The 27,245-nt window shown below is 38.9% G+C and overlaps 7 protein-coding genes and 1 non-coding gene across 8 annotated transcripts; 4 read left to right on the top strand and 4 right to left on the bottom strand.

Annotated features, from left to right (window-relative positions):
• Window positions 1-1,207: 1,207 nt before the first annotated feature.
• On the top strand, window positions 1,208-2,206 carry PKNH_1128700 (ribonuclease P/MRP protein subunit RPP1, putative; the record flags this gene model as incomplete). Its single annotated transcript, XM_002261425.1, has 1 exon — window positions 1,208-2,206. The coding sequence occupies one exon, from the start codon at window positions 1,208-1,210 to the stop codon at window positions 2,204-2,206; it is 999 nt and encodes a 332-aa protein (XP_002261461.1).
• A 733-nt stretch (window positions 2,207-2,939) lies between these two features.
• Window positions 2,940-3,021, bottom strand: PKNH_1128600. The gene has a single exon. It is a non-coding gene; the product is annotated as a tRNA-Ser (tRNA).
• Window positions 3,022-4,018: 997 nt separating this feature from the next.
• On the top strand, window positions 4,019-9,312 carry PKNH_1128500 (conserved Plasmodium protein, unknown function; the record flags this gene model as incomplete). The annotated part of the gene is made up of 4 exons (XM_002261424.1): window positions 4,019-8,434; window positions 8,555-8,656; window positions 8,867-8,936; window positions 9,131-9,312. 4 exons carry the CDS (start codon window positions 4,019-4,021, stop codon window positions 9,310-9,312), a joined length of 4,770 nt encoding a protein of 1,589 aa, XP_002261460.1.
• A 2,435-nt stretch (window positions 9,313-11,747) lies between these two features.
• Window positions 11,748-12,793, top strand: PKNH_1128400 (nascent polypeptide-associated complex subunit alpha, putative; the record flags this gene model as incomplete). Its single annotated transcript, XM_002261423.1, has 3 exons — window positions 11,748-12,057; window positions 12,383-12,490; window positions 12,657-12,793. The coding sequence occupies 3 exons, from the start codon at window positions 11,748-11,750 to the stop codon at window positions 12,791-12,793; spliced, it is 555 nt and encodes a 184-aa protein (XP_002261459.1).
• Window positions 12,794-13,600: 807 nt separating this feature from the next.
• On the bottom strand, window positions 13,601-15,832 carry PKNH_1128300 (signal recognition particle subunit SRP68, putative; the record flags this gene model as incomplete). Its single annotated transcript, XM_002261422.1, has 1 exon — window positions 13,601-15,832. One exon carries the CDS (start codon window positions 15,830-15,832, stop codon window positions 13,601-13,603), a length of 2,232 nt encoding a protein of 743 aa, XP_002261458.1.
• A 1,256-nt stretch (window positions 15,833-17,088) lies between these two features.
• On the top strand, window positions 17,089-18,079 carry PKNH_1128200 (conserved Plasmodium protein, unknown function; the record flags this gene model as incomplete). The annotated part of the gene is made up of 3 exons (XM_002261421.2): window positions 17,089-17,314; window positions 17,559-17,712; window positions 17,848-18,079. 3 exons carry the CDS (start codon window positions 17,089-17,091, stop codon window positions 18,077-18,079), a joined length of 612 nt encoding a protein of 203 aa, XP_002261457.2.
• A 649-nt stretch (window positions 18,080-18,728) lies between these two features.
• Window positions 18,729-22,886, bottom strand: PKNH_1128100 (conserved Plasmodium protein, unknown function; the record flags this gene model as incomplete). The annotated part of the gene is made up of 1 exon (XM_002261420.1): window positions 18,729-22,886. The coding sequence occupies one exon, from the start codon at window positions 22,884-22,886 to the stop codon at window positions 18,729-18,731; it is 4,158 nt and encodes a 1,385-aa protein (XP_002261456.1).
• A 1,577-nt stretch (window positions 22,887-24,463) lies between these two features.
• On the bottom strand, window positions 24,464-26,716 carry PKNH_1128000 (radical SAM protein, putative; the record flags this gene model as incomplete). The annotated part of the gene is made up of 1 exon (XM_002261419.1): window positions 24,464-26,716. One exon carries the CDS (start codon window positions 26,714-26,716, stop codon window positions 24,464-24,466), a length of 2,253 nt encoding a protein of 750 aa, XP_002261455.1.
• Window positions 26,717-27,245: the final 529 nt, after the last annotated feature.

The raw sequence follows: 27,245 nt of genomic DNA, 5'->3' as shown, positions 1-27,245 counted from the left end.
AAAAAAAAAAAAAACAGTTGTCTCCAACCTATTTGATTTGCCTCCTTTTTTGTACAAATTTTGAAGAACACCTTCTTCGGATAGGAGAAACGTCGTGTTTGTGTGTCTTCGCCGTAGCCAAATTAACCCCACACAACGTTTCATCATTTCGCTTTCTCAAAATATACATGTAGATAGTACCGTCAAGGTGCACAGATGGGGTTCATTGAACGAGGTCTTTTTTTTTTTTAGTCCTTGTACGCTTATAAAATGAATAAATATTTCTTTCATTCAATTCGCCCATCCGTTCTTCCATAAGTAATATATCAATTGCAATTTTTTTTTTTTTTTACAATTTTGTTGTTTCTTGTTTCACCATTTTGTGTTGCCTCTTAAAGTTGTGTTTGTACCGGCGTTCCCCTTCCCCCGTTTTCCGTCAGTCGTGTGCTAGGCCTTACACGCGCATATGCATGCACGCATGCATCCTCACTGGGCTGACGCCGCTTCTTTTGGCTGTGAAATGTTTACCTGAGCCCGGGCGGCCCTTTTCAAACGCTACAAATTTGAAAAAAAAGAATATAATATAATATATATAATATAAATAAAAAAAAAGAAAAAAAAAAAAAATTACAAAAATGTGATGTCATTTGGGGTATAACAGGGCGTAATGAGCAAGCAGCCGTTCATTTTATTTATTATTATTTTTTTCCCCTCTTCCCCCTTTTGACAACGAACTGGTGCTATAAATAGATCACCATTTGGTAGCCCCCTCCCCTCCATCGGTGACGGTTAACGTTAAAGAAGGGGACATAAAAAACGAGTAGGAATTTTTACATATATAGTTTTTCCGTGTGTGAAGATCCTACTGATATTCTATACTTATCCTTTTTTTTTTTTTTTTTTTTTTTTTTTTTGTGAAGATACATGGTTGGGATGTATCCCATTTAGTGTGGAAAAAAGGAGTGTCCAAGAATTCAGCTCGATTAAATTTTCTTCTACGTGATGGAGGTTACATAGTGTAGAGCGAGGCACTTTACATAATGTTCCATTGGATCTACATTGTGTGTTGCCATGTACATTCTTTTTCCACGTAAGAAAGCCTCCACTTATGGAAAAAGGTTTATCAGAAGTATAGCTGTGTGCAGGTGGAGTTGACAAAGTAGAAAAGAGACTCGTCCCCTGTGAGAGACGATTCCCTCCTCGTTGGACACACAACCTGGTTTACACAATGTATGTGGACCTGAACTTGAAATTCTCATCAGTAGGGAAGGCCAAAGCGCTCATAGCCAAGGCGCTCAATGTAGGGTTCAGCATCGTAGCAATCAGTGTACAATATGAGGAACACAATAAGCCTATTTTATCTGAATCTTTTAATGTAGTAAATTGCTTTGTGTGTAATGAAAAGGTTCTGGAGAAAAATAATGGACAGAGCTCATCAGGGAATTATTTTGTTGACCGAGTGGATGAGAAAGAAGAACTACGTGAACAACTGATCCAGATAAGTGGGAACCTTGAAGGAAACTACATTTTAGTAAACCGACCCAATACATTAAGCATTAAAAATATATGTGATGATTTTATAATGCATGGGCATAGCCAAGTGCCGACCGAAGAAGACTTGGCAAGATTAAAGGACGAGTTAATTGGCACCAACAGTATGACAAGTACCCATCAAAGTCTCATCCTCACAAATAATACAAACACGTACATACTGAAGAGACTTAATATAAAATATGAAGATGCATTGAACATGGAAAACTACAACCAATTTTTGAAAGACAACAATTTCGATATCATTGCCATCGAAGTTGGCTCTGTAGAAGAAATAAATTGTGTCGCCATGAAATTTGACTGTGATATAATATTTTTAAACATGAATACCTCCTTTGCACAATTGAAAAAATCTGATGTACAGAGTGCACTAGATAGAGGGATTTTCTTCGAAATATCTTCTCTCACCACTGCAACTGAGGATTCGCATTATTATCACTTAGCTTTAAATATTTGTAGCCTCTTCTCTGTTGTCCCCTTTAGCAGAATCATCGCTTCCTCTGGGGCGTTCACAGAGTTCGATATCTTAGAACCCCTCAATTTTATACGACTCTTTTTTAATTTCCACAAAATTTCCTACAAAGACATAATAGGGTGCATCACCACTGCGCCAATTGCCTGTTTGCAGCGGGCCTCCGTTCGCAAGTCCCTTAACACCGCCATTTTTCAGAGGTAGCGAAAAAATAGGCACAGATGAGGAGTACACAAGGGAGAAGCAGGTCTTGCTTCGTTCTTTTAAAACACCAGGTCAGGAAGGGAAAATCCCAATTATAACCATGATCAGATAAAATGGGCATAAGTTTAGATCCTATCCTCCGGGGTACTTCCTCCTAGCCATTTTTTTTTTTTTTTTTTTTTTTTTTTTTTGCAAATCTTCCCAGAAGTTTAGTCCCCTCCATCCCCTGACTAGCAAAGCCATTTTTTTTTTTTATCTTTTTCTCCTTTTCTTAACCACCATAATTTGTTTTTTTGAACGTCCAACTTAGCCCATTTATGTGTTCCTCCTTCTCTCACGCACATAAAGTAGACATTTTTATTTTTGCCCAAGGCGAATGTGCCGAATGGAGCAAATCGTCATCTCGTGGTGGTTTCAAAAAAGGGTACGTACTCCTCAACAAATCGGTAAAGAGCGTCAAAATGTTCACATGGGCTGTTATTTCGAGCGGAATGGTAACTGCGCGAATCTGTTGCATGGCTGTAAGGGGACGATAAGGGAGAGTTTCTTTAAAACTGGGAAGAAATTTTTTTTAATTAAACGAATGATGCTGATGGAAGAAAATTTTACTTTTTCAAGGAGGAAAAATTATAAAAAAAAGAAAAGGAACATCTGTATATTCTTCCTTTTTTAAAAAAAAAAATTACTCTAATTTTTCAGATTATTTTAAAAACGATAAAAAATTCTTTTTTTTCGACAGCTGCAGGATTCGAACCTGCGCAAGCATAGCTCATTGGATTTCAAGTCCAACCCCTTAACCACTCGGGCAAACTGTCATCATATAATTTTTCTTCCACCAATGGTAGGTGCTCATCATTTAAGGATTCATTTCTACTACTTACCAATGTATAGTCATTTGGGGATTACTTCCTTCATGTTCTTTTATCAGTTTAGCTTCTTCCGCGTACTTCCTCATATTTTTTTTCTCCACTCTTTCCATTCTGTTCCTCCTAACTTTAGTAACTGTGCACAAATAGAGGCATCAACCGACCGACAAATTCCCTTTTTACAAATGCAGTGCATAAAATATATATACACTTCCTACAGGCGTAGATGCAAATGCACCGCGGAAGTGGGCATGTTATCCACCTTCCCAAGTGACACCTCATCCCGTGTAACGTCATTGCCTTGAATTTATTTTATTTTATTTTTTTTTTTTTAAAGTTGCTTGGTGAGGCGAAGAGATCCTTTCCCTTGCCTTTTCCTGAGGAATTAACTCGGGCAAACACACGAACGAAGCAAATTGGAGTGTTGTTCACGGAGAGGAGCATACCTAGGTGGAAGAAAAGAACGACAACGCACCGCGGCGACAGAATTGATAGATGTGCAAAAACGGGAGGAGCAAAAGGGTTCACCACATCCTCGCGGTCTGCAAAGAAAACGCACGCTCTACAGGATGAGCGGCCACATGTTGAGCATACCCAGTGCAAAAGCGCACATCGAATGGCATGTGAAAGTTCGTACTCTACACATGGCTACCGTTGGCATAAGTGGCGTAATTTGCTTTAAAAAATTTTGAAATGGCTCTCGTGCCATACATAGCAGAGAAGCGCATACACCAGTGCATGAATAAGCTCTGGTGAAAAGCATCTCTGGTGAAAAGCATCTCTGCTGAAAAGCATCTCTGCTGAAAAGCATCTCTGCTGAAAAGCATCTCTGCTGAAAAGCATCTCTGCTGAAAAGCATCTCTGCTGAACATTTCTCATACATAGTAAGCTTGTAATTACCTTCACCATTTGTAAAAGCTTGGCACCCATTGCGTGGACGCAACGCATGAATATGAAAAACTTCATCGCGGGTAACCTCAGCCGATGTAAACTGTTCACGCGAACATGGAGGGGCGGAGTCCACAGGAGAGGAAATCTGTCCACTCGCGGGGAGGAAAAATATGGGGATCGAGTAGTGTCCTCCACCCCAAACCGAAAGCAGAACCAGGGAGAAAAATTCATTGCAGATGAGAAGATCGAACATAAGGATGGGGAAAGAACAGCTCCTTATAAAATGCGCAATGACACTCCCGATGGCATCTCCACATCCGACTCCATACATGTGAGAAAGCAGAGAGATTTCCTGAAAAAAATTGACGAGGATGACTGCACCCACGAGGACCATAGCACCGTCAGAATATTCAAGCCGAGAGATGCAGAAGCTGAATCGAACTTCCTCCCGTGTAATGATAAATACAACCAACTTGTTAAAAAGTACAACGAGCAAAAAGGAATGGCAAAGGGGGGATCCAAGACGAAGAAAAGTTTACGATTTGGACAAACAGCCCTACCTTTGGAGGACGAAGAAAAGAGTCTATGGGAAATTTTAAAAGAGAAGGAGGATTACTTAAGGAACAAAAAAAAAATGAAAAATTATCAGAAGGATCTGGATCAAAAAATGAACAGAGAATATCACAAAGTTAAAAAAGAAGAACAGTATATGAACTCTTCCGGGGGTACAGAAAATAGAGGAAAGCATAATAGGAGTGGACGTAAAGTTCCTCCTACCAACCCAATTTCTCCTTCCCATGACGACATCGACCGATTTCTGTCAGGCGATCAGGATTACACAAATGAAATAAAGTCGTATGATGAAATTTACAGGGAATCTTCTTTGAACAGGAGGGAAGAGAAACGGATGGATACACATGAAAAAATGGAAAAAGGGGAGAATAACCTTGGTGCCCAAGAAGACGACGCAGTCCAGGAGGATACGAACGAGCTGAATATAAACAAAATGATACATGAGGATCTGACCGAGAACACTCTTCCTTGTGACCTGAACGAGCGCTACGCTGAACTGAGGAAGAAGAAAGTAGTGAGCGAATTTTTGGTGGACGATTTGGACTCCAAAGCGGAGACCTACTGCGCAGCTTCCGGGAAAAATTCCCTTTTCGTGAACGAGGTGGAAGATATCAGTGCGAGGAGGTGTATTGGGGAGATAACAAAAGGGGATATCATCTATCAAGGGGGAAAGGATCAACGCGATAACCAAGTAGAAAAGAAATCGTACTCCAATGAGTGTACCGTCGAGGTGACCCCTGCAGATGCTCTGGAGAAGCTCACCGGACAGAGCCTAAGTACTATCATCGACGGAAATATAGATAATCTGATCATCCAGAGGGAAATCAAAAAGGAGAAAACAGCCATGGGGATAATAACTGTACTTTACAATAACCTGCAAACCTGCGACAACATAAACCTCAGTAGTGCACTTATTAAAATGTCGAAGATGATGGATTCCTACCAAAAGGGGAGTGTCACAAAAAATTACATGTACCTTAATGTGTTGAAGAAAATAGATGAAAAATTAGGCACCTTTGAAATGTCGAATTTGGTGCAGATATTCTATGCCTTTGTAAAGATAGAGCACTTCCCCTATTTTTTTAACGACATAATAAATAACATGACCGTGAAGTTGAAGGATGCTGAACCTAAACATGTGTGCAGTATTCTATACACTTTAAGTAATATCCTCCTGGAGACAAACGAAAGTCGCATGTTCAAAATGAAAGTTATCGACCTGGTGAAATCCGACATGTTAACTACATCCACAAATCTGCACCTGAATGATGTAATATCTCTACTGACCTCTTTGTCAAAATTAAAGTTCAAAGATGTGAATACATATTATGAATTGTCCAAAAGGATTGAAGAAAATGTAGACCAGCTGAACATGAAAAATGTGAGTAACATTTTATGGGCCTTTAGTCATATTAATTATACCTGCAAGTTGGTGAAAAAATTAAAAAAAATTGTGGAGAAAGATATAAACAAAGCTGATCATTTGGATTTAGTAAATATAGTTTATTCTCTAACGAAATTGAATGAATATGATGAACACCTCTATATGGACATTTTTTACAATGCAATTAATGTGTACTTACACCATATGAGTGTGAAAAATCTCTGCATCGTATTATGGTCATATACCTATGTAAACGCACACAAACCAGATCTCTACATAAATATACTTACCAAGCTTAATGAAAATGTGAAGCAAATCAGCACAAAAGATATTGTCTCCATTTTAACCTGTCTGAGTAGAATACAGTTCAGTTATAAATACAAACATCTCTTTTCCTTTTTAAAAAATAAAGTTGTAAAAAATTTGTATGCCTTCTCTCCTTTACAGATCACCAATGTTATGTACCATTCGTCTTTCCTAGAAATACACGACCATAAATTTTACTACCTCCTCGTTCAGCAAGTTTTTCAAATTAGGCATCTGCTTTATTTAGAAAATTTGGTTCTCATACTTTATGCTCTCAAAAATGTTTGCTACTTGAATGTGCACCATATGGATATCTTCCGTCTAATTGCACATATCCTTCAAAATGTCAAGCGGAAATATAAATTACTCTGTGGAGAGGATTGCGTAAATATCATGCTTATTATTAACGATCTGGCTAAATATAGCCAACAGGGGTACCTTGTTTGTGCTTCTCCCCAAGCGGGTAATGCAGCGACAGAGATAGCTTCACCAATGTTGGGCCCTTCCTCTTTGATTACCCCCCAAACAGTAACTCCCTCATCAAAGGGGTACATAGACATATTTGATGATAATGTAAATTTGACCGATTTGCCTCCCTCCCTTATGAGCAACAACGAGGAAGAAGTGTATCTTCCACATATTAGCGACCTCCTATACGAACAAATAAAACTGCGCCTGCACAAGTTCTGGCAACTTAGCATTAAAGATGTTAATAACTTGCTAATCATCATGAGGGATAAACGTATGCACGACGATGTCATTTTAAATATGATAATGCGACAAATTATTCCTATCCTTTCGAAAAGCACCAACATGGAGTTCCTAATTTTTTTAAGCAACATTACGGCCAGTAGGTACATGAAGTTTGTAGCTCTCACACACATGTCCAGGAGGCCTAAACTCATTGGCCTCTTTAAAAAAAAAATCAACTCCATAACAAGTGGTATACTCAATAGTTACCAACAGGAAGAGGATGCAGATTCGTTTGTTTCTCCCCAGAACGTGGTAGACGGTAGTGACCCCCACAACGAACGTACCTTACTTACCATGCGATGTGAAGCACTCAGTGGGGATAATATGCCCACTATGGGAGATGACGCAATGGTACAAGCGGGGAAAAATATAAATGGTAATGGGCAGCAAACGGTGGATTCCACAAATGAAATCGCATCGAAAATGGCAAATACACCAACCGGCTACATTTCGCATAACCCCAAAACGGTTGTCGACCTGAACAGTTGCGTTGCCCTCTGCTATGCATGCTTCAATATCCACTACGAAGACGACAACGTACTGAAGTTATACGACTTAGTAGAACACATGATCATAGAGGAAAGAAGACCCATCTCCTCCTTCATGCTAATCAATTTCATCTACATTTTGGCACTTACAAATAATAAGATGGCTCTCGTACGTAAGCTCTCTCAGGAATATATGCACCACAGGTATGCAGGGGATCTGGAGAAGAATTCCGAAGAATGGGCTTCACTACAAAACCCCTTAACCATAGGTCGAGAAGGACAAGACCAATATGACCACTCACGGATGATGAACAAATCTGTGAGGACCCCCCAACATCACAACATAAAAACATCCTTTAATCTATTTTACGAAGAAAATGATAAATTACGCTCCTATCTCCAGAAGGGTGACGAAGAGGCCTCCTTTCTACTGCTAAAAATGGCCTACGTAAATATTCTCATAAATACGTACCATTATTTGTACCAAATTTTGTGTGAAATTTCTACGTACTCTGATGAAATATACACACATGAGTTTTTTATGCTGGCAAAACAAGTCTGCTACCACGTGTACAATTTTTTGGATTTTTTCTCCAGAGATAAGGAGGCCAAGTATTTATGGAATAAGGTGGCCCCAAATGTCTACATAAATGAGAACAACATCTATTTGGACTTGGATTACGAACCATCTCCTGTCAATTTGCAAATAACTTCTGTCCAAAGCGACACAACCATGTCTGCACATAGGGTGGAGCACACAGCGCAGATCAGTGAACAGGCGCAAAATCACAAAATTGGAAAATCGTTTGATAACAATCTGAACATTGCCAAGTTTTTTTACCATGTACTGAATTATAACATGGATGATGTAAGCTTCAGAAATGCCAATTCTGCCTCCTCCCGGGAGGAGAGGAAAAAGATCAAGATGTTCCACTTTGACCATGTCATATGCGACATCCTCAATTTCGTAAGTGACCCGTGCTAGACTTATCCCTAGCTAGTATCACAGCGCTTGTATCTATGTGCACTCCGTGTGTACTTATTCCCCACCAATCCCACACGCACACCCACTTTACACCCCTCACAGCTGAACGTACAATACAAGGGATCCTACACGCATGAAAATATTTACAAAGTGTGCTGCTCCTTTCCGTATGAAAGGCATTTAATTGATTTAATGTCATATGAGGTAAACGAGAATTAGAGAAAAGACGCCCCGTCATTGTGAGAACCATGCGAAGTTTTTTTTCTTATCACTTGTATCAATTCGAACCCCCCTTTGGAGATGCACATTGTAAAGTGTAACATTTTCCTAATATGTTCTTTTACCATTTTTAGTAATTTCCCGTCATTTTATATATATATATATATTTTATTTTTCCTACTTTCGCCTTCCTAGGATGTCCTATACCCGTCGCACAGACCGCTACTTTCCGCAGACCTGCGTCAGAAGCAGCTTGCCTTGAAGGGTAATGTTGGCATGGCGCCTTTTGACACATGGCACACAAATAAAACAGAACACACACGCCGATAGAACTAATTTTTTTTTTTTTTTCTCTTTATGACTACTCTCAAATTTTACCACTACATTGCTTTCGTGGAGTTGCACGTGCGGCTCTTTCCATTTCCTTTTACATTTTTGTTTCGTCCCTTCACCCTGTAGGCTGGACGGTTCACGCAATCAATTTTCGAGACCTGTACAATAGCGTAAAGGACAAAAACGTCATCTGCTACATTTTCAATATTGTGAAGAAGATAAAAAAAGATTTGAATGAGTTACCCGATGATGAGAAAAAACTGGAGGAAAAAAACTTCTGGGATAACTTGCAGTATGCCAACATGTAGCTGGCGTAGACGGATGCAACTTTTATTTTATTTTATTTTTTTTTTTGGCCGGGGGGAAATGCACCTGTACACGTGAAATGTGCCAGAGAGTTACTCAACTCAAGCTACGCTCACCCTTTCGTACATTCTTACCTTCACGTGGTAGGTTCACCAGTGAGCCACACGAACGATAATTACATAATATTTTGTTCGTTGACTTCTTTTCGCAAAATACATACACAATTTTTTTTTTAAGCTTTAAAAAAATGTTCGTTTTGAAATGTAAAAACACTCCCTGTCGATATAAACCGCAGTGGGGTAATAACTGCAATTGGTAATATTGCAAATAGAAGGAAAAGTGTCACTTTGGAGAGTTATATATTTTGGAGGAGCAATTGAGTAACACCCAATTTATATGTTAATATGATAGGAGAAGTAGGATTGTATTCGCCAAAATTTATTCTGGTGATAGGCTTTACGACTAGCTAAAATGAATATTTTTTTTTTTTTTTTTTTTTCTTTCCGTTCAGACAAAAATAAAATGTGTAAAAATTCCTGCACATATTCGCATAAACATGTATGCCATTTTCAACCTTTTGAAAAATATTTGCATAACCTTTAAAATGGGATTCCCATTTTTTTCCTTTTTTCCAATTCGTGAATCATTCATATTAGGAAAGTAAAAGGAATAATACAGGTAGCATACATCTACATATATATTATACAAAAAAGGGAGGACTGAAATGTCAACTCCCCAAAAAATTTACATACTGCGCGGAATAAGAGTTGTGTTATAAAGAAAAAATCACCTGACTTGTTCATGTAGAAATTGATCAGTCATTTAGAAAAAAAATATGGAAAATTGCAACAGCGACGGGGGAAAGTACATCACATAAATATTTTGTGCGTTTTAAATATGCTGTGCATATGTATAAATAGTACATACACATATACACGATCGTACGTATGGAATAAATTGCACGTGGGAATTCATCCTAAACTGTTTGATAAATTCTAAACTTTGTAACCTTTCCAGGTAATGCATTATTCCTGCTTCGTTATCGTGAAAATTTGCACTACTCTTAGAGGGTTAAAAATACACTTTTTATCAATTGTTACAGATTTCTACATTTGTACGCATAGATGCTAAGTTGGAAACAGGCAGCTGCACCGCCCTGTGAATTTTTTTTTTTTTTTGCATATGCATTTTATAGGAGAAAAAAAAAAAAAAAAGTGGCTGCAATATTTTCGTAAAACGACTTGTAAAAAGTGTTCTCCGGAACTCACATAAAATACGCATGGGTATACGTTCCAATTTTCTTTTCAATATAAATTTTTATATATACATACCCCTTTTGAGAACTGCAAAAAATTTAGCTGAAGGTGAAGTGACGTGGGTAAAAAAAATATGGTTGGCGTGTTTTTTAGTGAAATATGGTATTCACCAAGTCGTGCACTACACTTGGCGTACTTGTCAACGCGCCCCTTTTAAGGCTGCCTGCGTGGAAATTCCGCATGTATATAATTCTTCCACCATGTTCGTAACGGCACTGCAAATATACTTCCAACGCAAATCAGTTCCAGCGTGATTTTGCAGGCCACCCCACGTTTGCGAGGATACTTTTTTTTTTTTTTTTTTTTTTTTTTTTTTTTTTTTTTTGCTTCCCCCAGTGATTACCCCCGAGCACGCTGAGAATAAAAATAAATCCCACAGGCAAGTATTTAAAATTTCCACCCCTTTAGCATTTTAAGAGAATAGAAACCCCCCAAAGGAAACGAAAAAGGAAGAGCATGTATATATATACATATATATATGAATAAAAAAACAACCGTACCATGTATACGTATACATATATACGCACGTAAGTAGGTAGGTTACATTTCCGCGCATATCTCTCCATCAATCCATCCGTACATTCAAAACAGTAATCGGCTTGAACGAACCACAGCCTTATTTTACTTTTGAGAATTTGAGTACTCCACCACCGCTTGTTCTTTGCTTACTTTTCTACATATGGTAAACTCTCCCCCCCGCCTATAACAACCTTGCAAAAATAATTAACTTTATTTAGCAGAGATCACGTTGCATTACCAATTCGTGTATAATTTTTTGTACAGCATTTGTATTATTGTATGTCATTTGTAATAGCTTCTGCATACCTTTTGCTTACGCCGCTTTCTATTTATTCTTTTACCCGTTTTTTCTGTTTTTCCTCCCACCCAATAGCTAAAGGATTATTATACCACAACGTTGACATTTCGTACGGTTTCCCGCAAGTGATGAATAGTTGGGTAGCTAGTAAAAACAGTTGCAAATAAGTAGCCACATATAAAAAAACAATCTTTGCACGCCACGCTTGAAGTCGTATATCAATCTCCCCTCAGAAGTTACTCACCTACTGTCGCGGGCGCGAGCCATACACATAATATACAAAAGGAAGTTTGTACGAAGCAAAATGCATGACGATAAAATAAACTCCAAAGATGATATTTCATCGAGCTCCTCCTATGAAGAAAATGACGAAAATAAAAATATTTTAAATCCACCAAACAGGACAAAGATGAGCAAGGGGGAAAGAAGAGCCAGGAAGATGCTCGTCAAACTTGGCTTAAAGGCAATTCCCAATGTACACAAAGTCATTATAAAAAAGTCACAAAAAATGATTTTTGCCGTATCCAATGTGGAAGTGTACAAAGTTGACGGTACCGAATCGTATGTCATTTTTGGAGACGCCAAGACGGATGATATCACCAATTCGATCAACAGTAATGCTTGAGCGTGTTATATGCAAATAAATGTGTATACAATTTTACATACTCTTTTTTTTTTTTTTTTTTTTTTTTTTTTTTTTTTTGCACATGTACATATGTATTTATTGCCCCATTTTTTCGCTCTTACCTTGTGTGCTTTCAACAGTGTCGTCACGACGGGGTGCCCTTGTGATACCTGTCGCTCCATCTGTGGGGAGCAGGACAATTTTTACAACCTGCTTACAGAGGAAGTTTAGCGAGATGATATGCCCAGTATATTTACCCCTCTTCATCAATTGTTTTATTTATTTTTTTTTTTTTCTTCTTCCTCCCCCAACAGGTCTCTTGCCAGATAGCCTCCCGAAGGACGGTGACATGATGGACGAACAGGAGGTGAACTTCGAGGCCCCCGAAAAAGCGATCGAGAAAGTTCAGGACTTAGATGAAGGTAAGCAACTAATTCTCCCGCTCTCTAGTTGGTCTGTTTGCATACAAACATTTTTGTTTCGTCTAAAAGAAAACGTGGTATATATGGTGCCATATACGCCTCTATGTGGGCACGCACGTTTGCACCCCATCTTCACTCCTTGCGCCACCACTACACACTTTTGCAGGAAAAGCGGTAGACGTTTCGATGGACGACATTGAGTTAATTATGTCGCAAACCAAGTGCACGCGTGAAAGAGCAATTGAAGTGCTAAAGAAGAATAACAATGATTTGGTGGAATCAATCATGGAGTTGAGCGGTTAGACGGATGATAAGTAGATCCAAACTGGGTGTATGAGCGTGTAGGTACATACTCTTGTGTATTGTACACAGCACATGCCTTTTCCCACGTAAAGTATATATATATATATATATATATATATATATATATTTATTATTTTTGCCCCGTCCCACGGGCCTTCTGGTCCCCGCTTTTTAACACTTGCGCAATTTTACCTGTGCATCTACATATGAATCAAGCTTTCTGCACATCTGTGTTTTGTCTGTTCAAATTTCCCACTTGTATAAGTGCAAACTGGACGCATGACCATACTACACGCATATGACTACACGTATATGACTACACGCATATGACTACACGTATATGACTACACGCATGATCAGCTTCACGAACACGTTTTAATTTTTCCTCCTTTTTAAAAAATAAAATTGTGAATCCCTCTTCTTATCAATTGAACTTATCCCACCTGACCCATAAAAAAAAAAAAAATGTAAATATTAGATAGTCCGCACGCGTTTACCTCCTAAGGTCGATTATACAACTGAGTATTTTTCTCTAGGTAAAGTTTTCTTCTTTGCATCTCCGATGCTGTCATATCTAAGCGTTAGAGACTTGTGTCCCTAGGAAATGATGGTTCCATTGGAAAAGAACAAGTAGAAAAAAAAAAAAAAAAAAAAAAGAGAAAGATCAATGCAGAGCAGAGCTTATGCACTGTGAAGGAAAAGTGTGTATGTGTGTGGGGGGATATAATACGTGTTCACAAGTGGACAAAACACAATATCATATTGGCACGTAAGATGGGCACCTTTTCTACCGGGAACCCTTTGCTATTATTTCCAGAAGGAGCGAAGAAGGCCCCTAATCCCGGAGGATTTTTCTTCCTCCTTGTGTGTATCCGGGTTGAGCAAAAAGGAATCACGACACAATTGCATCATATCGATGCGCAAGGGGTCCATGCTCATTTGGATCATTTTTTGCTCAAAGAAGGAACTATCCACAAAAAATAATTTTTGATTGGATGGCACACATTTGGTTTTCACCTGCAGAGCGTAGATGGACAAATGACGGAAGTAATATATCTCATTCACGAGCGAAATGATATCCTGTAGTCGGTTAAAGAGAATGGTAATTCGCAGTAAAGATTCATTGTGTATCATATTAATTTGTTGAAATTTTGTGTACACATAATTTCTTGTTTTAACTAAATCGAAAAGAACGTGGGCCTCCGCATTTTTCCCAAGCATTGCATAGTGACAAGCGAGACAAAATGATTTCACATTTTTAATTATCTGTAAAATGTTAATAAAAATATCATCATTATTTTTTAATTTGCTCAATTCATCAATGTTTTGTTTTAAAATATCAGCATATCGAATTCCTGTGTGCAACATGGGCATTTCTTCGATGATGTCTCCAAAATTTTTTTTATTTCCAAGGGAAAAATTCTTTAAATGGCTAGCTGAGTATATCGAAAATAAAAATTTCATGAGCACAAGTAAAGTGCGTTCAGTGTCAGTATATAATTTTTCACAAGAAAGGTACTCTTCCATGTGGTTCCAAATTTTCTCCATCATTTTGCTTTCTTCATTGAAAACCTTTCCCCTTCCACCCTGTTCGCTACTACTTATAGATGCCTTTTTATCCCCCCCTGTCGATTTTATCAACTGCTCGTGAATTATTGTTAAGCATTCGTAATACTTTGCGAATGCCTGGCTATAATTCTGCACAATAAAATTGGCTTGGTATGAATTTAAAAATTTAAAAAGTGGGAAATCTTCCTTATTCACACATGACACGAAAAATTCTCTTAAATTCATATCCTCATACAAATTTTTTATTTCTTCCATTGGGATTACATTTTTCACGTTATCCAAGACATTTTTTATTTTAAGCAAACTGGCGTATTCTCCCTGATTAGACTCTCCATTTCCTTTCAGTTCATAAGTACTATGCTCAATATTTATTTGCACTTTATTTTCTGTCATTAATATTTCAAGTTTTCTATACGTTGATATATCCTTATTTACTTCGGTAATTTCTCTGATGGATGATTTTTTTTTCCCCCCTGGAAACTGTAACTCTTCGTCTTGTAACTTTTCATCGAAGGTACTTAATTTGTTTTTTTTCAAATTGTACAAACAAATGCGCTCGAATGAGTGAATGACGGAGAGGAAGTAGTCAAACGTCTCTTCGATTTTTCTTTCCGCTTCTATGAGTAGGTTCCCTTTGCTATTCATGAGGGTATTCTCCGTCAGGTCGTTCTGGATATGTTGATTGACACGGCTGTGTCTACGTTGTTCTCGTGATTCAGCTCCCTGTGATTCCTTGTACACACCTTCTTCTCCATCATCATTTTTACCTTCGCCGAATGAGCGCGACCCCTCCACGATTTCATTCAACATAGCCTTTTTAACCAACTTCACTAGTTTGGTGAACTCCTCCACCTTAGATATGCCCTCCTCAAATTTTTTCACTTCCAAGAGGTATGCTACCTGTATGTATGCACCGTAACACTTTATCTGTAGTTCGGTGTTCTTATCCACAGCGGATTCAACGGAGTCACACATAAATTTCACTTTCTCTAAAGCTCTCTTCACTCTCCGCAAGTAAGAATATGTTGACCTATATGGTACTTTTAAATTATTCACATCGGTTTTTATTTTTATGTACCTACATCTACATGCCTCCACATCAAGTAGCAATAACTCAAGGTACTTTCCATCCACATTATCCGTTTCGTACAATCTGGTTATGTATTTATTTCCTACTTTTTTCATTTTATATAAAATACTTCCTTTTAACTTGGCTCTCCTTCTTTTGACATAGAGAAGGAATCTATCCATATCCTCTTCGTACAGCCCGTACTTTGCATACACCCTATGTAGGTAGGAAAAAATGTCGAATGATGTTTTGTTCTCCTTGTCCGGCTTATCCATGGCTGTGCCATTCTTCGGTTGCTTCGCATTGAGCGCGCTCTTCCCAAGTTCCTCTTCTTCTCCGTTCATCGTATCCCCCGGACCACCCCCCGTGTTGCCATCATCCACACTGTTGCCATCTGCCATTTCCAATGCGCCGCTGGGCTGGATGAACTAAAAAATAACCAGCAAGGAAATCAAAATGAGCGCTTCTCTTACTCGCCAGTTGGGTCCCTGGCCTGATCATCACAACAAAGTCGTTGAATATAATATTCACACCCACAAGGGTTGTACACGTTTCTCCTTTTTAAGCCTTACGCACTAGCGTGGCTTTCCTTTTTTTTTCTTTTTCCCCCCCGTGGTACGCAGAACTGGTCGCACGAATCAAACCACACGGAGGAAGTCAGCTCGGAGAAAATCAACCCGCGTAACAAAAAAATGCTTTGAATGGAATATTTCCCGCTGCCCACATGGAACAGGCTTAATTAATCCTTTTAACTCATTTGGAGCAAAACGTAAGGGGAAAAAACGCGCTTGACATGTACACGTATACAAATACATGCAGAGGTTACATGCATATAAATTACATACACTCAGTGGTACGTGCCTCACCATGAGGAGCATAATCCGGTTGGCACAAAAGTTAGCACGCGCGGAGTAGGGGCCAAACTTGGTAACGCTGCGGAGCGACCCCTGTATCTTCCCCTGAAAAGCGGTGCATTAAATTAACGCCTAAAAAAACTGCCGTAAAAATGGGCATAAAAAATGGTCAGAAAAAATAGGCATAAAAAATGGGCATAAAAAATGGGCATAAAAAATGGGCATAAAAAATGGGCATAAAAAATGGGCATAAAAAATGGGCATAAAAAATGGGCATAAAAAATGGGCATAAAAATGGGCGGAAAAACGCTGCAGGAAAACGGTGCGGAAAAGCCGCATATAACTGTGACGGCAAATGTCCATTTTCCTAATCCCCATTAGTTATAAACAAAAATAATAAAATAAATAAATTAGTACAAAAAAATTTCCCTTATCCTGTTAAGAAAAATATATATATATATATAGAATCGTATAACCCTCTTCATGAGAAAATGTAAGGTCCTTTTTTTTTTTTTTTTTTTTTTTTTTTTTTTTTTAAGTCCCCCATGCTTATGTCTCCCCTTATTTACTATCTCCTCTTGATACATAAAAAAAGTTTACACAAAAAATTGGCGCAAAATTTCCGCAGGAATTTTGCCGAAATTGGAACTTGTCTACGCTGTACAGTAACCGAAATGAGACTTGCCTCATGGTGACCCCAAGGGAAAGCGTAGCAAAATATTCTAGACGCTCCTTGTGATGTGTGTGTCTTGTGCGCTAGGCGTGCTTCCAATTTGCTATCCCTATATGTTGTCTGCAAAAACATGAACCATGTATGGTTAGTAAACCTAATCATCCTGCTCCACCTTTTTCTGAGGTGCACATGTTACCAAATGATATACGTAGACTCCTTCGACCAGAAAAATGACGGAAACGACCTGAACAACCTGTCCTGTTCCTGGCGATACTATTGCCAAGAGGAATTTCATTTTTGTGAATACGGATGCAGTTCCAAGAAAAATTTCAAGGAAGGATACAACGTGCTTAACAGTAATGCAGAATGATGCACAGGCAAATTATCAATCGACTGAATTTTCATAATGGAAAAATTAAGGCAACTTGGATGAGGGCATAAATTATCACGTTAAATGTCTCAAGCAAGTAGATATAAAATGTGCATGTTCATGTGGTTAGACGACTATGCCTCAGGTTGTGAAATCTCACCAACATCAAATGAACTTTTACACACATTTTCCATCAATACCTTTTCCCCCTCTTCCTCCTTTTTCCTCAGCCACCAATTTCAGAGAAAACTGCTTCATCAATGTCGAGTGCGAGAATCACCAGATTTACTTCGACACAGAGGATCCAGTGCACTTTCTCTTTTTCGCCAAACCGTTCTTCCGCATCAACCGGGACTTCACACTGTATGTGCACCTGGCCCAGAGGTAAGGGGAGAAGAAAAAATATTATATGCAAATGGGGGTATACACGTCGCAGTGGAGATCGGTTCACAGGCCCATGATCACTCCACCTTCTGTGAACGCTTCATACTCCCTCCCCCATCCATACCCCCTTCGAAGGAATAAGGCTTCAGACGAAAGTGCGCACCCGACGAATGAACCAACTGGGAACCCCATCTGGACAACACTACGCCTTTCCTGGGAAAAAATAAATGACTGGAGAAAATCCATATCGAAGAAACATAAAAGAACTTTTATCAAGTTATTAATATGCCTCATTTTAATACACATGATTTTATTTTATCTCTATATATACACGTACTTGTATTTGGACAAGCACGACGAGGTGTAGCCCCGAAGGGTCAATCTGCTAAATGTGTTTGCGCGTGGGACAAGGAAGATTTACTGCGCTCACACTGCACCCCGTGGTGACTAGCCAGGCGGGCACATCACAGGGAGAAAAATAGAAAAAAAAAAAAAAAAAAAAAAAAAAAAAGGGATTGCAGATAAGTAAAGAAGAAATGAGGAACCATGCTTAAAAAAACGGGGAAGACACACAAGCGCATTGTCGTGTCTGCCTTATTTGGGCAGTGTTTTTGAACAGAGAAACGCGGCCTGTTCAGTGTCCACAATAAGGAGGAACATTTCTCCTCCCCGATGACAAATCACTTTTTTTATCCCCACCTCCTCAGTGAAGTTCACAAATTTTAATCCGTTCTCTTCTCATCTAATACGCATTGCATATCACTATCTGCCCATCAGGTGGTGTCCTGAGAAATTCCCACTTGACGTTTTTTTTTTTTTTTTCACCACCTGACATTTTTCTTTCCACACATTGTAATTCTTAACGCGGAATGTGCCATTTTAATAATTATTTTTATTATTATTTTTTTTTTTTTTTTGTTCAAATAGCTATTCGGCTAATTTCGCCCGCAATGGTTTAAGCCGAGGCAATTATCTCACCCCCCCCCCCTTTTCTGCACAAAGAAAGAACGTAATTGCTACGCCTCATTATCACTTCGCCTAACCAATTTGCAATGCTTGCCTGCGTGTTCCGTGTGATCTATGCACACTTTCGATGCGGAAAGTTTTGAAGCAATCCAGTTCTGGTCCCTCTCAAAGGACAAGCGCGCATCTCTTCCCAGGGGAAGTCTATTGGCATAGTTTTCATTGTTTCTTTCACTGCACTCTGCGTTGTAGCCTCTGCCATAACTAACCTGCGCAATGGAGATCGTCTTCCCGTCCACCTCGGCATCTCCCCCAGGAGTGCCTTCCGAACTGGCACTGACACCTACTTTTTTGCCATATCCATTTGAACAATTCCCATACACAGGATGCTCACTTGGATAAACATCGTCTTCATTAAAATCCCACTTTACACTTTCCAGACTGAACGGAATATCCTCTCTATGTACGTTATAATAAGAAACCTCATCATCATGATAAGACATTCCCCCAACAGAGGATACTTTTCCCTTAGTATTGACGTGCCATCCATTTGTATTTATTTCTTCATGGCCATCCCTCCCCCGGTCCAGCTGCAGGTCCAAGTCTTCAAATGAGTTACCATTTTCACCTATTATTTTACCTTCTTTTTTTCCATGGAAATGATAATTCTTATATTCCCTCAGATTGTAAAATGAAGTTTTCTCGTTAGTAATTTCACCATTCCCAGTAATTTCTTCTCTCATGGATAACTTCTGTTCCTCCCCTGTAGTTTTTTTACCCCCTGCAAAGCTTCGTTCTTCAGCAATTTTCGCCTGACCCGTCACTGTGACGTTTCTCCTGTATGCGTTTTCAACTTTGGGTGGCTTTCCTTGTAAGGCACCATTTCCACTATCTACATTTTCTCCTCTCATTTTCTCTTCCCACTTGCTAACCTCCAAATGGCTTCTACTTTTTTTCTCCTCCACCCTGTTGTCACAAACGCGTGTATTCGGCGCTTCTGTTGCATTCTTTCCATTCGCTCCATTTGCTTTATTTGTTCCATTCGGTGCATTCCTATTAGCACCACCTTGCCTTCTCACTGGCGTACTTAACTTAAAGGAAGAGTGGTCCCTCACGTGGGAATGAATCTGGCATTTGTCTCCCCTGTAGATTTCCTCATCTTTTGAGTTGTTTCCATTCCAAACGAAGTCTGTCTGGCTACCCCACTGATAGGTCTGCTCGTTACCTCCTGGATTGACTGTCACTTGGTTTACCCTGTTATTAAGTAGCGAGTTGTATCTTCTCAAAATGTTCAGGTAATAAATTTGAAATTGTTTTTTCCTTCTATCTGTCGTAAAAAGAATACGCTTCTTCCTGTCATAGCACCTTGGTATATTATGAATTTCCCTATGATGCTTTATCACGTTGTGTATAAATATGGCTTGCTTGCGTGCGTAGTCCATGATGAAGAGGTCGTTTTCGTCCCACTGGGTAGATTTTTCTCCCTCTGCATTGTTGCACTTGTTGTCACCCTGGAAACGGAAAACGAAAGGCTTGGTGTAGTTTAGAAAGTACCCCTTGGGTTGTGTATCCTCCTCGTAAGAGGTGTACAGGAAAGTGAAGTGGCTCCTTTCCCCCATCCCATCGTCCATTTCAACTGCGTTCAAATGATCCCGAAAGAGAGGCTTGATCTCCACATGAAAACCAAAGAGAGAACACAAATGGACACATATAATCTCCGTGATGGCCAAAAAGTGAAGAACAAATTTTAATTGTAATAATTCATTTCTTTTAATGAAATCCAAGAATAGGACATCCTCCACCGGTGGAAATATAATGGTCGGAAAAAAATCAATGAAGCTTTCTACGCTAATGAATTCCTTTCCAATATTATTGAACATATTTTCTGCCTCCTCTGTAATGTCTCCATGGCTACAAAGGAGCATATTAGAATTGTTAAAATAAAATTGGACGGGCAAATTGTTAACCATGTAGTGTCCTTCCGTAGCTAATTTGTTTATTCTTACCTTCATGGCTAGCCCCTTTCCATTCAGTATATTTCCAATCTCTCTATCGACTTCATCGTTGTATAGACATACGTACACAGGTTCGAATGCATTCCTTGTCACATCTTCACTGGTAGTGTAATTCATATGAAGCGTATCTGCCTTATGAGCATTCACACGAGGAAAAAAATGAACTCCACTTTTGCAAACCTTTACAGAAACATACATATGCTTTTGTTTCTCACAATTCAGATTCTGAGATTCTATCATGTAAAGCGTATCGGGGAGTAACCCATCCTTTTCAAATTCCTCTTTTCTTTTTGAGCTGATTAAGATTAATCTTTTATTTACAACTTCTTCCTTAATATGGCTTAGTGGGATGAAAACAAAGTAGCATTTTATTGTAACTTTTTTTTCTTCTGTGTCTTCTCTTTTTGTTTCGTGTTCTCCAAAATGGTGACCATTTAAATCACCCCCTCTATACTTCACCTTTTTTGACATCCCCTCATTTTCCTCACTCAAGGTTTTTATTTTTATGGTTAAAAAATCGCTAGCATATTTATATGGCAATATCACATTTTCGATACGCATGCCTGGAATTTTCAACTCCACATCTGTAATGCTTAAATTTATTTCTACCACACGTTCGACATTTTTTATTTTGTTAATCGTCAGTATGATGTTCGATGCGTACTTGTATTTTTGTGTCATCGGGGCGATGTCAAATACGTTCCGATCATTCACCTGCGTGTCTAAGACATTGCTCATTTGGTTACCCATGGAAGGATGCAACTCATACTTCATGCCATTTCTATTGGTACAATTATGATCACTCGATAACTTACGCCCATCATCCTTCTCTCTCCTTCGTAACCCCTTCTGGTTATACAAATATTCAGAAATAATGCTTGAATATTCAAATTTCTCCGCCTCGGGGTAGTATGCACTGTATGCCTCTTCCATCTGCTTATGTTTCTCCATATTTGTCTGTAGAATATGAGTCTTCTGTTTGGATAAGGAGACACCCAGATAGGCCATAGAATCCGCCACCACATTGCTTTCGCCAAATAGCTTGGCTCCACCCATTTTTATTTTGCAACCCCTGCTGCTGTAATGAGAATTTGTATCCCCCAATTTGAGCAAGTTCCTTTTATCACCGAATTGGCTTAAGTACTTTTTTACATTTGTATCTTCCTCCATTCTCTTTCCATATCCACTTTTCCCAACTTTATTTTTACCTTTCTCTCCTCCAGAAAGGAAAATATCATTGTCCATCTGATACATTTTTTTCAAATCATGTTCATCGCTTAGGTTAACTCTCTCTCCATGTCGAAAAGGATGAACGCTGAGAATCTTCGTATTCTTTCTCATTACAGTCCCTTTGCTTTTTCCTTCGTCTGTATCTTCATCTTCCCCCTGAAGGTACACGTCTATAAAATCGTTTATGGTTCCTCTAAACGCGTTATAAATATTTTCCATGACGAAGGAATTTTGGCTCTTCAACTTCCTTTCGATAGTCTTCATTAAGCTATGTTTTTCTTCATTTTTGCTATGTGCATTTTCGCACCCTTCGTTTCCCTTCCTCTTCTCCACATCTTCATCCCGGAGGGAGTTATTAAACCTGTTAACCAGAAACAACTTGTCGAGGTTTAACGATTTGTACGCCTCCTTCGTTTTGTTAAAAAAGTGGTACACGTTTCCTTTTTCTCCTTCATTTATTTGTTCGCACTCTATTTTTTCTCCATCTCCGTTGTCTCGTTCGCTCGGCATTATATCGCTTACAAACGGTTCTTCATTCGATGGTGCTGCGTTCTCCACCGGACAGGAAGAGTTATCCACTTCGACTTCACTGCTATCCACCCCCTCCTCCTCATTCAATACTTCCCTTAGAACAATTTCGAATTCCTCAAAATGCTTCAACTCCTTAGTGTCTTCTCCCCCTAGTTCATGGTCGCTTGAGATGCTTTGTACTGACAGTACCCTGTCCAGACAGGGCACCAGGGGGATGTCGCCCCCTATGGCCATGTTCTTCAGTTCATCATTTTTTCTCTTTAACTTTTGTTTCACGATTTCTGCGTTGGTCAGCTTTAGCGCCCCTTCCAAGTAGGAGCTCTTTATGCGACTGAAGTTGACTCCGGGAATATTGGCATGTGGGTTGGCGGCGTTAGCAGTGACAGGCAAAGCAATTTTTGGTTCCCCCCTTTTGGCATCATTGGTCCTCTTCATCATTGCCGACTTTTTTTCAAAATTGCTTTTTATGACATACAAAAGTGAAAACGCAAGTGGGACAAGTTGCCAATGTTATTAACCTTCTCTATTGCAGAAAAGTATAGAGAAAGGACAAAATTGGAGGATTTTTTTTTTTTTTTTTTTTTTTTTTTTTTTTTTTTTTGCACACCCTTACATATCAATCTATACATACTATTGAGCACATGCCCTGTATTTATCTCCTCAAAATAATTTCACTAAAAAAAGTGTGCATTCTGTAGGACGAATTTTCAGACAAATAAAAAACAAACTAAACAACACCCAAACCTGTGGCGTTCACATGATATACAGAATATGCTTAATAAAAATGTTAAAAAAAAAAAAGAACTTCTTTTCTGCAATGAGACCTATATATATATATATTCAATTGCGCGACTTCGTGTGGGCCCCATGCATATGTTACATCATTTCCATTTGGACGCGACGTTCACACGAGATCCAACTTGTACACAAGTTACTAAGTGGATAATTTTTATTCATGTTGGTGAGGGGAAAAAAAAAAAAAAAAGGATAACATATCGAATATAGTGCTCATTTTGCAGAATACAAATTTGACAGTTGAAAAGATAGAACAAAGCAAAATAACCTCACACTTGGCCGCTTTTTTCACAAACCAAACATGTCTGTTTAATGCGTACTGATGGAAAGAAAAGCCTTCTTCAAGGACAACCTCCTTCCCGCATGTATGCTCACCGTGCGAAAAAAAAAAAAATAAAATAATAAATAAATAATATAATGTGTATACCGTGGGCAGAGGTGCATTCAATCAGGAGCAAGCATACATTTGTATTCACTGAGGTTACTAGTTTTGGACAGACTGTTTTTTTGGCACTCCACAGGTACAGCAGAACATACACCACACACCTCATTCGGATGTTCATCCCCCTTTCATCAATGTGCAAACATCATCCAATTTGTTTTCTGACAACCCCCCTGGGAGCACACAGGGGATACTCACAAAATGGAAACCCCCAAGGGGGATAAATCTATTACGCTCATCTCCCATTTTCTTTCCTTTACTTATTCTCCCGATCATATTGTCAAAATTGAGACCACACAGCAGCTTTTTAATTTTTTTTTCTTTTAACACGTACCAAATGGGAAGTAACTTTATAAAGGGTCCTCGTGAATATTCAAGGAATGAGATAGAAAACATCCACTGCCATATCCTCACGTAACCAAAAAAGGGTGAAATTACAAAACTGCGCAAATGAAACTAGCTGTCGTTTTTTTTTTTTTTTTTTTTTTATTAACAGGTAAGGTAAAAAGAGGGCAAGCTAGCAAAAATGTGTGCAAAAAAAAAAAAAAATTAACAACGGTGATTATGGCAGTGGATACGACATAGAGGAGACAAAAAAAAAAAAAAAAAAAAAAAAGGGCCTGCACAAGTCATAAAGAAATAGTCAAAAAAAAAAAAACAACTGCACCGTTGCAACTAATGACAATTTTGAGACAAGCGTGCCTCTACTCAAATGAATGGGGATATTCGGAAGGGGCCACCTGAAGAAGGAGGACCATACCAACTCTTTCGTTCTTCACGCCAGTTCTGCAACTACGTGCCACTTATGAGCTGAGACAATCTTGCAGTTGGCGAAATGGCTCAACAAATGCGAATTTTCATTGTTTCTATTTTGCAGCAATACCTTAACATACTGTTTCGTGTGCCCAATAAGGTCATCACTTTTTGTGGATACTTCCGTGAATAAAACTCTCTGTGTAGTTCCTTCCAAAAATTTGTAATTGTTCGTATAGGAAAGAAATGCGTCCGTTACTTCTCTTGATCTTTTTTTTACAATTTTTGTGTTAATTTTTTTCATGCCATACGCTACAGTGCCTCTTCTGGGATAAAACTGGGAAATGTTAAGTATGGGGAATTGATATTTTTTTACCAAGTCGACCGTTTCCAGGTGATCTTTCTCCATTTCGTATGGAAATCCGCATATAATATCCGTTGCAATAGTTATATTTGGAACATCCTTCCTTAAATTTTCCACTAAGTATATAAAATCTTCAATTTCATATTCCCTGTTCATATTTTTTAACACTCTGTTACTACCGCTTTGAACAGGGATGTGAATAAACTCGTACATATTTTTATGCTTTAGCAAATTGCATATATCCTTTATATGTTTCAGAATGTACGGTGGGTTGGTCATGCCTAGGCGGATCATAACGTCACTATTGGAAATGGTATCCAAAATTTCTTTAAGTAGTTTGACGATGTTTGTATTTAAGTCGATTCCATATGCACCGGTATCTTCCGACGTCAACCAGATTTCTTTTATATTTTCCTCATTGCATACATGCTTTATTCTGTTAATAATGTCGGGTATGTTATAGCTAGCTAAGTCTCCTCTTGCAAATTTGGTCTTGCAGTAGGTGCAGTTTCCCAGGCACCCGTTGTTAATATTGATAATTTCTATGTACTTGTTTTTTCTTATTTTCGGGAGATTTAAGGAGGTCATTTTTTTTGAATGCTTCAGGTAGCGCACGTTGTATCCGTTAATCACATTCTCCACGACATCCACGATTTTGTCAATGTTTGTCACTCCCACAAGCGACACGTTTTCGAATATCTCCATGTCCTTCTCCGCTTGCGGCACACATCCGCAGACGATGATTTTGATATCTCCTCGGGGGGCTTTCGCGATCGCACCTTTCACTCCTTCTTTTTCCATTTGCTTCACTGATGCCCTTTTGACCAAACCCGAATTCCCCTTGGCAGGCGCACATCCACACGCTGTTTCGTTACAACAGGTGGCTTCTCCCTTGCCGTCCCTGTTGTCCTGTTCAAAATCCGAGATTCCAGAAGATGATGTGGTGAGGTAATCCACATGTGGGTCCTGTTCACCCCCATCCGTCTGTACCGTTTTTCTCATTTGTACACTTTTCCCCTTTTTTCCACTCTTCCCTTTTTTTACCACTTGGCCTGTCGCCCTCCCCCTGTTAGTCTTATTCAATTTGTGTACGTAATTTATAATGGTCTTCATGCTTTCCTCACTGGGGTTCTTCACCGTGCAACTATTAATTATGCAGATATCGCACTCTTCGACACTTTTCACAAACTGAAATCCATAATTCCCAAGAAGGCCCATCATAAATTCGGAATCTGAACTGTTGTGTGCACACCCGAAGGACTTGAAATATATTTTGTATTTCTCCGGGAGGATGACTGCGCATTCGTTTAAGTTATCCGCAGATTGGAAATCTATCTCTTCAAGGGAATATCCCTTTGAAAGAACCCCCTTTTGGGTGGTTCTTTTCCGGAGCCCATTGAGGTATTTCCCCGTGGTTCTACGATTTCCTTTTATCTGCACAACGTTGTAACTTGCTCTCTCATTCAGGTTGTTAATATCTTCAACATCCGTCAGGGTGCTATCTTCTTCTGTTTCCTCCTCTTCTGAGGAATCTTTCTCCCTTCTCGTGCTCCCGCCATTGATGTGGCCATCTATCAAGCCATTCCCTGCCCGTGGGGTCTCTTCCCTTACATCAAGAAAATATGAATCATTCTCTGAACTGATAACAGAGGTATCTTCATTCACATGAACAATTTCGTCTGCTTCTGATTCGCTTTCCATGGGTTCTAAACTAGCCAAGGACTTGGCCTTACGTCCATTTGGATTCTTCCTCCGCACACTACTTTCCCTCCGTCTGTGCTTCTTCTTTTTTCCATTTACAAACATACAATTTAGTAGTTTCTTAATTTCCTTCTTCTTGTGCACACATATGTAGTACGTGCCCGTGGTGGCGACGCATAGGAGGGTCAAAAATTTTAACTTGTTGTTCATCCTGCTTCAACGAAGGGGAGTATGTACTTTGTTGTAAAGGGAATAATTATAGAATCTATAAGTCGCTTCGTTGGGGTAAATGAATCAAGTTTTTGTTCTGGTGCTTCCACGATAATGATCCTTCAAACGCAATTTTTTTCCACTTCCCTGGTGGTTTGCGTTTTCGTGCCAAGATTTTTTTTCTCGTATGTGTAATATGGAGAAATTTATGATAACATGGTATTTCTCTTTTCTCCTTTTTCTTCTTATTCACTTGGGTACATTATCCGTCCACCCTCTGCTGATGTATTTTTTTTTTTTTTTTTTTTTTTATGAGGTTCACTTGTAAGTGTATATGACTACATGTGGTGGTTACCTCCTGCGGTCGGTAATTGCCTGTCCCTGCTCATCAGTCATTTAAGCGGGGGAAAATTATTTAAATCAGAGAACGGAGAGAAGTTAACAAAACAAATGTCGAAACTTTCCACCTTGTGTTTTTCCGTTTTGTCGAAGCATTGCTAACGTTTTTTTTACTCTCCTTTCAGTTGCA

Source organism: Plasmodium knowlesi, assembly GCF_000006355.2.
Source record: "Plasmodium knowlesi strain H genome assembly, chromosome: 11".
NCBI classification, from domain to species: domain Eukaryota; phylum Apicomplexa; class Aconoidasida; order Haemosporida; family Plasmodiidae; genus Plasmodium; species Plasmodium knowlesi.
Note: the sequence above shows the minus strand (reverse complement) of the source record. Positions and strands in the feature narration are given on the sequence as shown.